At 41.1% G+C, this 10,490-nt stretch overlaps 1 protein-coding gene across 1 annotated transcript in view; it reads right to left on the reverse strand.

The window, feature by feature from the left end:
* LOC137079520 (fibronectin) overlaps positions 1-10,006 on the reverse strand; it is a 34,089-nt gene extending 24,083 nt beyond the window's left edge. Inside the window, exons 1-8 of the mRNA XM_067447472.1 lie at positions 9,944-10,006; positions 9,505-9,652; positions 7,520-7,777; positions 7,149-7,412; positions 6,808-7,068; positions 4,447-4,707; positions 2,325-2,588; positions 1,515-1,775 (exon numbers count right to left, since the gene is read on the reverse strand). Of these exons, the coding sequence (XP_067303573.1) occupies positions 1,515-1,775; positions 2,325-2,588; positions 4,447-4,707; positions 6,808-7,068; positions 7,149-7,412; positions 7,520-7,777; positions 9,505-9,652; positions 9,944-10,006 (1,780 nt within the window). The remainder of the gene's footprint in view (positions 1-1,514; positions 1,776-2,324; positions 2,589-4,446; positions 4,708-6,807; positions 7,069-7,148; positions 7,413-7,519; positions 7,778-9,504; positions 9,653-9,943) is intronic.
* Between the last annotated feature and the right edge of the window lie 484 nt (positions 10,007-10,490).

Genomic DNA, 10,490 nt, shown 5'->3' on the forward strand with positions numbered 1-10,490 from the left:
AAAGAGTTATTCCTGAAAGGGTTTCTGCAAAAACTCAAACCCCTTTTAAAGAAGAAAAAAAATCATCCGATGACTTTTAAAGCAGCTAGAAAATCGACTTTCAACTTTGAGGACCTTGATAGAAAATGCAGTTGAGTAAAAAGTACGATATTTGTCTATCAAATGTAGTGAAGTTATAGTCATAATTTTCCAGACAAAATAATACTCAAGTAAAGTACTGATACTCAAAAAGTGTACTCAAGTAAATGTACTTAATTGCTGTTCACCTCTGCACAGAAGTCAATAAAGATCACAAAAGTTGAACACACCGCAAACACTACAGACAACATGGACGCACATCCTGTGTCTGTGTGAAATGAAATAACTCTCCATAGAATGTAAAGAGGGGGTTAATGCTATTTCATAGATTCTGACTTATTTACACTGTTAAAGTGATGTTTCACCCAAAAATGAAAATGTTTTGTTTATCTGCTTACCCTCAGGGCATCCAAGATATAGATGTGTTTGTTTCTTCAGTAGAACACAAATGAAGATTTTTAACTCCACCCGTTGCTCGTATAATAGATGTCAACGGGGTGTTTTCTATAAAAGCCACTACGAGAGTAAAAAACTCATAGAGATGCGAATCCATATTAAACACAGCGGCTCCTGGTGACACATTGATGTCTTAAGACACGAAACGATTGGTTTGTGAGAGAAACCAAAAAGTATTTTTATATATTTTTTACCTTAAATACAACACTGTATAAAACTGCACCATCACTGCCTGCAAGTGAGGCCTAGATACAGTGTATCGCAATGGGATACAAGCGGTAGAAGGGATCTCTTGCACATATCTCTACGCCATATTGTATAATTTGAACTCACTGGCAGGCAGTGAGGGCGCAGGCGCTGCTTTTATACATGGACTGCATGGACTGCATTTATATAAGCGCTTTACATTTTTGCCTCACATTCACCCATTCATACACCGACGGCGATGTCAGCCATGTAAGGCGCCATCCAGCTCGTCGGGAGCAGCTGGGGTTAGGTGTCTTGCTCATGGACACTTCGACACTTGGTCAGGTGGAACCGGGGATCGAACCACCAACCTTCTGGTTTGTAGACAACCTACATGAACCACTGAACCACTGCCGCCCCCATAGTGTTGTATTTGAGGTAAAAAATTATATAAATACTGTTGGGTTTCTCACAGAAGAAGTCACGAGCTGCTGTGTTTAAAATGGATTCATATGTCTATGTGCTTTTTACTCTCATAGTGATTCTACTTTGTGTTCTACTGAAGAAACAAACACACCTACATCTTGGATGCCCTGGGGGTAAGCAGATAAACATCACATTTTCATTTTTAGGTGAACTATTCCTTCAAAGAGTTGGGATACTCATGCCAAACAAATACATTTTTAGATATTTAGACTGGAAATAAGACAAACATACTAAATGAGAAAATTGGTTTCATTATGCAATAGCTAAGGTATTTCAAATGGATGTCAAAAAGAGGCTTTAAGTCTCACCTGTTTCAAGAATGTGAATTTCGCTCTTGGATCCAATACAGCCGTTATCCACACCAGAAACGTAAATTTGATAAGTCTGTCCACACTGCAGGCCGATAATATCACAAGTCTGCTGGGCGGTTTCGCAAGTCGCCGCATGACCTCCGCTGCCCTCGGCAAAAGCCATGTAGGACACCGAGCCCTGAGAGGCTTCCCAGGTAACGGACACTGTGCTTGAGTTACAGGATGACTGGATGGATACATTAGTGGGTGGACATGGTGCTGGAGAAGCAAAAGAACACATGCTACATCAGTAATGTCAACAGTTGTAACAATTAAAAATCATTTAGACATCTGATCATGCTCAACCAAAGTAAAAAAAAAAAATATATATATTTATAAGAAAATTACCTGAAGCTAATACGACATGTGGCACAATGAATACAAATTAGCTCATTGAAAAAAAATGTATTTAGGGGTGATTGTGGCACAACCTAAATCGGGGTTAATTGTAACACACGTTTTAAAACTTTCATGTTTTCATGCCACACATGATGAAACTTTGTGTGCATTTACTCATTACCATATCAACACAATATAGAGAAAAAAACTGCACAAAAATAAAAATCTACTGAACATTTAAGTAATAATATGGATAAGTCTGTCCACAATGCAGGCCAATAATATCGCAAGTCTGCTGGGTGGTTTCGCAAGTCGCCGCATGACCTCCTATATAACATAATAATATTATAATAATAATTTTCACATTTCTACAGAACGGCACAGACTGATGAACCATGCACAGGAACATAAACTAGTGGCTTGACTTACCTGACTTGAGAGCGATCCAGTAATATGATTGGCTGTGGCAAAAGAGCCCTTCTCCTCTCAAGCTGACTTGGTATCGGCTGCTGCACTGCAGGTTGGTGATATTGCAAGCGGAGCCAGATGTTTGGCAGCCAACTTTGTGATCTACATCAAAGCCCTCGGCAGAAACGTTGTACTTCTGAGTGCCTCTACCGGGCGTCCATGAGATCAGAGCAGAGTCGCTGCTGCAGTCCAGAGTTGCTTGCAGATTGGAGTGGGGACATGGAACTAGTAAAAGGGAATACAAACAGGTTGTGGTTTTGTTAAAGCTGCTGCTAGGTGTAATTTCCCAACCACTGAAATATCAACAATGTAGCATACTCACAATTTAAGCCCTTAAAAATGTCTTAAATTGTATCAGAAAGTCTTAAAGAGGTGATGAATTGAGAAATCAACTTTCCCTTCAGCCTTTGATATATAAAAGTTCATCGTGATTTAAGAATCTCCTGTAAGTTTCGGAGCTGAAAATGTATTTGTTAGTCAAAGAAAAGCTTTTATTGGCACCAGGTCCAGAAAACGAGAGCTCTCAAATATAAATTGATCAATGGCGTAATAGAACGGAGAAACGCCACCTCAACAGAAAAATATGTGAACCTGCTTCAGTACAACCGATTCTAATATTAGGAATGAGTGGACATTTGTTTGCTTCATTTTACTGGGGAATAAAACAGAGGTCGATACTGGATTTGCAGACATATTGAGATTAAAACACAATGCTGTGCCTTCTGTATTGGATCAGACAGGAATGGTGCAACACACTTATGTGAGTAAAACATGTTTTTTTATATGTGATAGTATTGCATAGTTACAGATTGTTTTGATTATGTGTAAATGTCTAACAGAACATATCTTAGCACGCTATCAAAGGCTGGAGAATCCTTTATTTGTTGGTTCACTGCGATTCAGGATCGGACTCAGACATGTATGGGCCAGGGCTCGCAAAGCCCAACATCCCGGGGCTATGTGTCTTCCAGACAGGCTACCAAAACGTAAGCACGTCAGCAGGCCAGTGAATCTCAAATAATGACATAAAATAAATCTCTGTTGTTCTCTCTCTTTACTTGATATTTGAAGGGTGTGTGTGTGTGCAGTTCGCGCTTATATCCACTGTTTATGTGGGCCAAGTAATAAAAAATAAAAAAAAATATTCCTATCAATACAAAGAGAGAATCCAAGCCCTGCGGGAGTATCATTCCGGTTGCCGCTTTCAAACAATCCTACCCTAATATGAACTGACAGGGGAGCAGAAGCTCATTAAATATGCAAATCTTCTCCAATCCTAGCCGTGGAATTCCAAGTCTCCGCCCATCAAAACCCAGCGTTCAGGAAAGAGCCTCAAAACCAGTGTAGAAAATAGCCTATTACTTATTAGTTATGATGTTTTTGAATGTAAAAACGAACGTCATTAGTTGACCTCAGACAACAGTATAAAAAATTGAAAAAGCCAGTTCATGACACCTTCATGACACCAGTCCAGAAAAGTTCAAACAGATTAAACTATAAAACAAATAAAATAAAACGCTGAAAAAAAAAGATCTTCGTGCTCAGGATTTTTGTTTTCCAGTACAAATTCAAAACATCCTTAGATGAAGATACATTTAATGACATATGACAAAAATTAATGACAAAAATTAAGAAATGAAGTCTTGTTCAGAAATTGAACACAATTAAGCAAGTTTATGCCTACAACAACAAATATCTGTCATTGAGTAAGAAAATTACTTACATTTGAATTATGTTGATTTTAAAATCACTTTCACAATATCACATGATTCTTCTTATCTTTCTTAAACTTTCAGCTATTTTTTTTTGTCAAATTAATTAAAAAAGTAATGGAGACCTGCTGGAAATTGTACTTTCAAAGTAATTGTGTGCTTAGGCATTTACATTCAGGGAACATACTGATGTGTTATGTTCCCTTCAATTAATTCCTTACATTTTCTCAAACTGGTCTTAAAAAGGTCTTACATTAGCCCTGACACTAGTCAACATAGTAAAAGGCATTATTGCCCAATTTTTACATGTGCACTCAGTTCTTGCTTGTTTGACAGTAGTTTATCCCACTGTACGTGTCTGTGACCAGTACCTGTTGTGACAGTGATGGGTGCACTGGTCAAGCTCACACAGCTGTTATCCTCAGCTGTGACCGTCATGGTGTAGTTTTGTCCACAGTCCAGGTCTGAGAAAGAGCAGTGTGTGTCTGCGCTGGTACATGTGCTGTTGTACTCCCCATCGGTCACGGCATGAACAGTGTAACTGCTGGCACCACGGGCAGAATCCCAGGTCACGGTGGTGATGGATGTATAGCAGTCTGTCTGCGCCTCAACGAAAGTGGGCATGCAGGGAGCTGTGAGAGACAGTAGTGTGTGTTAGAAAAGCCACAAATCCACAAACATGGGTAGAATTAGTTTTTTCTTGAAGCAGTATGAAAGGTATGTGCCGTGGCTGCTTTGTTCACTATATAGAACGATTTGGAAATTACTGGATTTTCAGGAATAAACCCAAGATGTGGTGTCTTTTTTGCTCTGTACCTTTTGCTCTGTACATTCCTCTGTAATTTTGCTCTGTACCTTTCAACTGCTTAAATTGAAGTTTATTTTTAAACATATGGTGGGCTGTCAATTATCAAAAATGGTACACCGTTCTTGTGGACGCGCACACAGCGGCCATTGTAAGTCCACAAGACCGAAAGTGCAGATGAAGTGTACCATTTGGGACAGAGCCTTGTACACTCTTGTACACTTGCATTGTGAGGCAGTCTGGGATTGAAGTGCGCTTGATAACGTCCACTGCGGTTTTGGACACCACTACAAATGGCTGTCCCCTAAAATAATGTCCTCTTTAAGGGTATAGGTGATTTTAAACAAAACCAAAGACTTCCATCCACTCCTTCTGGTTTCACATCTTCACATGTTTTTGGATCTGGGAATGCTGTACTCTTTCAGAAGATGTGTAGCAGCTATTGTATAACCGTAGCTAGTGATGGGCCGATTTCAAAACAAAGTTTCGAAGGATATGAATCAGTGTATTGATACGCTGATTCATAACCGTTCGAAACTTTGTTTTGAAAACGGCCCATCATTATATAAGTCGGTTTTTAGGGTTTTTTTGCGCACAAAAACTACTCTCGTCACTTCATTAAATGATTGTAGAGCCACAGTAGATGGGCTTTGTAACGACGTCTTTAGTGCCTTTATGGGTCTTGAGAGAGGAAATGACATTGGTGTCAATGAAGGCCTTTCTAAGCCATCAGATTTCAACAAAAATATCTTCATTTGTGTTCTGAAGATGAACGGAGGTCTTACGAGTGTCAAATGACATTGGGGGAAGTAATTAATGAGAGAATTTTAATTTTGGGGTGAACTAACCCTTTAACTAAGGGTGTACTCACACTAGGCACGGTTGCCATGAACTGGGCCCGAGTACGAATGTCCCCCCTCCCCACTCCCCCGCTGGCCTGCACTCACATAGGGTTTCAGCATTCGTGCCGGAGCACGCTTATGTCATTATGGTGCGACGGTTTCGGGTTTCAGCATTCGTGCCGGAGCACGCTTACGTCATTATGGTGCGACGGTTTCGGGATAAACAGAAAGAGCGGCGCTCTCTGAACACAATGGAGTCCATCGCTCTGTTTTCTTTGTGGATAATTTTGTGTCGTTTGGTCCACGGTGGTCCACAGCCCTCTTACAGCCTGTTGTTAAACAGATGTGTCGCCTTAGTGGCGCGAAAATGTTCACGTAATCGTGCTGCTCGTATGAGGAGGTTTGCAAGGTACCAGCTGAAGTGCAGCTAGGACTTTGCAGCTTTGATTACGGACTCCAGCACGGTTAGCGCTCACACTGCATGCGAACCGCGCTCGAGTCCAACTGAATCGCGCTCTGGCCCACCTCTTCCAAGCGGGCCAGGGCCGGCTAATCGAGCCGCGCCCGGCACGGTTCGGAGCACTCACACTAGTCAAACGAACCGCGCTTTGGTAGTCAAACGTACTCGGGCACGGTTCAAACTGGCTAGTGTGAGTACACCCTAAGAGTAAACTCTGATTAAGTAAGTACTAGTGCTTAACCGAATTTGGTAGTTCACTATTAGCTATTCATTTTTTCACCTGCAAGACTACTACTGAGAACTACTATATACAGATTCATAATTACCATTAATAACAATGTATAATTCATTCTAAAGTGAAGGTCATAGTAACCCATCTATAGAAGGAATTACTAATGATTTGGATCGGTATTCTAAAGTAAAAAACATGAGAAATCTTTGGTAATGACTGAAGACATTTTACGTTTTTGAAGTGACCTTTAATTGTGTGGATTCCATATTTCCAAGATTCCATATTTCCATATTCCATACAACAAGATTCTCCAAACTGCTTTATGATCAGATAATTATCAGCTATATCAGTCTCAGGATAAAGTTTGAACATGTGTTTGCAGCTTTGTCTCACCTGTATCAAGACTGAAGTCCTCGCTGGGATTACTGGTGCAGTTTCCATGGAATCCAGTCACACTGAGTGAGTACGACTCTCCACATTGGAACTGTGTGAATGTGCAAGATCTATTTGTGCTGCTGCACACTGCCGCATCCCCGGTAAAGTTGAGCGCAGTCACCGTGTCAAACTGATCTGCCCCATTATTGTCCCATGTTACCGTTGCAATGTTAGTGCGGCAATCCATTAGAACAAATGGGCTCTGTGGTTGGCAGGGGGCTGATGGGATACAAATGATAGAGGGTTATAGTAATTCAGCTTTTTTGGCTTGATTTTTAGGATTAATCTAGTCAGTTTACCTGTCTCGATATGGTAGTCTGAACCCTCAATGACTCCACAGTTAATTTGGGATGTTGTCACAGCAATGCTATAGGTACGGCCACATCTCAGGTTTGTAATAGTACAGGAAGTAGAGTTTGTGTTACAGGAAAACCGAGTTCCATCTGTACCGATGGCAAGGGCTGTATAGGTGTCAGGGTTGCTTGCACTGGGGTCCCAATGTACAGCTACCGTGTTAGCATTACAATCCAACTGTGCAGTCACGTTACTTGGCAGGCACTGGGCTGTGACACACATGTGAAGGAAAAACAAAGAGGGCAGTTTTTTACCAATTTTGGTCAAAAGGTCTACTTAAAAAAGCAATTACAGTTTGATTAATGATTTAAATTACCCGAGTCAAACTGGATGCTGTTGTTAGCAGTGCTGTTGCAGAGGCCAACCGTGGAAACCAAAGTGGCTGTATACCTAAGTCCACACTCGAGCTTCACAGAACAGGAAGTGGTGTTGGATGTGCAGGAAACCGTGTGTCCATTGTTGCCCACTACATTGGCCGTATAGGACTGTGCCCCTGCTCCAGTCTGCCAGCTGATGGTGCCCATGTTTGTGCCACAGCTAGCAGTAGCTGCCAGGCTACTAGGTGGACAGGGAACTGTGGATCAATGGATGAGAATCGGATCAATATACTTTTTCAGCAGCATTGATAATGTGGTTGGTTTTCTGTGACCGCAGCCATTGATGGCATAATGTGGGCATAATGTGGGCATAATGTCCAAAATTAGCAGTGAAACAATGTAGAAACTCCTGTCGTTCCAGGGAAGCGATTTCATATAGCTGTGCTAGTATCTTATCTCTCTTATCACTTTACGGTTTCTTCATGCGTTCCCAACCCCAACCAAAGTCCCTTTCAAGTGCTGCGTCCCAATTCAGAGGCTGCATCCTTCCAAGGGCGCATTTGAAGGCAGAACACGCCGCAGTAGGCGAGACAAAGGCTCCTCCAAATTCGTCTTTTGTTTCCCCCTGAAATGAGGGATACAAAAACTAGATTCTTCGCAGCCTTGCCTACCCCAGAATTCATTGCGTGCCAGTGGTGGAATGATTTTTTGAGAGAAACTGTAGAAATACCTTTTACAGCTAAAGTATTGGGTTTCAAATGTTGACATATCTTACTAAAATGCGATTTTTTGTAGTTTATACTTATTATATATAGAAATGGACCATGGTGAACATATTTAGAGGCTGTCCTTGATAGGCTAGACCATCCCATTTAACAAAGCTCGGTCTGACCTTCGCGGCCTTTGAAGATTTCACATTTCAAGTCAGCAATATATTCTGACAGGAAGTGACCCATAATTGTTGTTTCTTACACCCAAATAGCATTAAAAACTGTATATTTTAGGTTTTCCAGCCTATGTGCTAAGCAGGAGACTCTCCCTAACTGTGATGATCAATTAAGACCTGAGGTTAAAACAACAGCTGCAGTGACATGATGGCTTTTCCAATTTGGCGATTGGCTCTTCTATTTAGAAAGCAGTACTCATTTCGCCATGGTCCAGTTAACCGTCTTGGTATACACTAGGGGTGAAACAGTACATGTATTCGCCTCGAACCCTTCTGGTTTGGTGAATACAGTCAAATAACGAATACCAGTAACAGGGGATCTACACTCCAATCCAGAAGTGGCACGTAGTAAGGCAATGCTGTTTGCTAACTGCCACCACAGGAAAAATAACAGAAGAAGAGATGGTCTACGCAGCAACTAAAAGCAAGGGTTGAGATGGCACGCAAGAGCTTCGTATACACTAAGTTTTGATTTATTTTTGTGACATGCTTCACAAACTTCACAGAAAGGAAAACGGAATGGCAGAAAGTAGCATCCTGTTTGTTTGTATTGTGTACAGTTTTGAATGGTGTCAAACTCTTTTCTGTATGACCCTAAATGACAGAGTATATCAAGTTTTTTCTGCTGTTATGTTACTACAGCCCAGTGATGAAATATGCGCCTCAGGTACCGCTTCACACGCTGTCTTCTCGTGGAAAGGTAAAGTAGACTCAGATGTAGATGGCACCTTTTTATCCTTCTCATTCATCTTTCGTGATTACTATTGAACTTTGGGGATTGGGGATTTGTTGTTTTTTTACTTCTGTACCAAACTCGGAACGAACCATGAGCCCGAAACCTAGGTACGTACCAAACTGTGACTTCTGTCCCATTACACCCCTATTATATGCACTTTTCTTTTTAACTCATTTGGTTCATAGTCACATAAAAAGCAGGATTATATACAATTAGATAGTCATTAGCACAATGTAAACGTTATTCATTACATTTGAGGGATTATTTGATAATGTACAGTAAGTAGATTATGGTGTGTGTACCTGTGGAGATCTTTGTTGGGGGTCCGTACGGACTGGTGCATGTGCTGTCCTGAGCAGCAACTTGTGCGATGAAGGTCATTCCACAGTGCAACCCTGTTAGAGCGGAGGATGTTTGCACTGTGCTGGTGGTGGAGTTCAGCCCATTCACCTGATGGACGAACAGGAAATAAGTGACTCCTGACACTTCGCTGGGGTCCCATGTAATGCTGATGTCATTAGTAGCACAGTTGGTAAGACCGGTCAGATTGGAAGGTGGGCAGATAGCTAGAAGAAGGAGAAATTGGGTCAATATCAAACATAAGTGAGACTTTAAATTGATGAGAAAAATCCTGTAATACTATGTGTCCAGTTTCCTGACCTGATCTTAGATTAACAGGTGTGCTGGTTTGACTCTGGCAGCCACGCTCCACCGTGGCCACAGTAACGGTGTAGTTTTCACCGCAGTGCAGTTCACTAAAGGTACAGCTGGTGCCATTGGAGGTGCAAGTGTGAGTGTGGCCATTCAAACCCTTTGCTGTGGCAATGTACATTTCAGCATTCTTGGCGGCGGTCCATTGGACAAGTCCCACATTACCACTGCATTGTAGAGAAACGTCAACGCTACTGGGAGGACAAGAACCTGAAGGCGTTGAGAGAAGAAAATGTTTTTCTTAGTCCCCAAAGTAACACATTTATGGTTACTAAATTAAAGCCCATTAGTGCATCTTTTGTAGCAGGAACCTTTCACAGATAGGGTACTCAACTCTTAAAAAGTCATTACTGATTTTTCACAATGCTTTAAGTCTAAATTATGTAATTTCCTGAATGTCACAAATATATATAATATTCCATCTTTGTGATAGTTTGAAAATCATGACAACTTGCTTGCTTGGTAATAGATACATTATTATTTTTTTACTTCTGTCAATTTACAGAATTATGATTTTATCATTGGACACAGTAGAGACATGGACTGTAAATATTTGATGTGTTAAAAAAATAGCTGC

The sequence above is a fragment of the Pseudorasbora parva genome, chromosome 6, assembly GCF_024679245.1.
Source record: "Pseudorasbora parva isolate DD20220531a chromosome 6, ASM2467924v1, whole genome shotgun sequence".
Taxonomy (NCBI): Eukaryota; Metazoa; Chordata; class Actinopteri; order Cypriniformes; family Gobionidae; genus Pseudorasbora; species Pseudorasbora parva.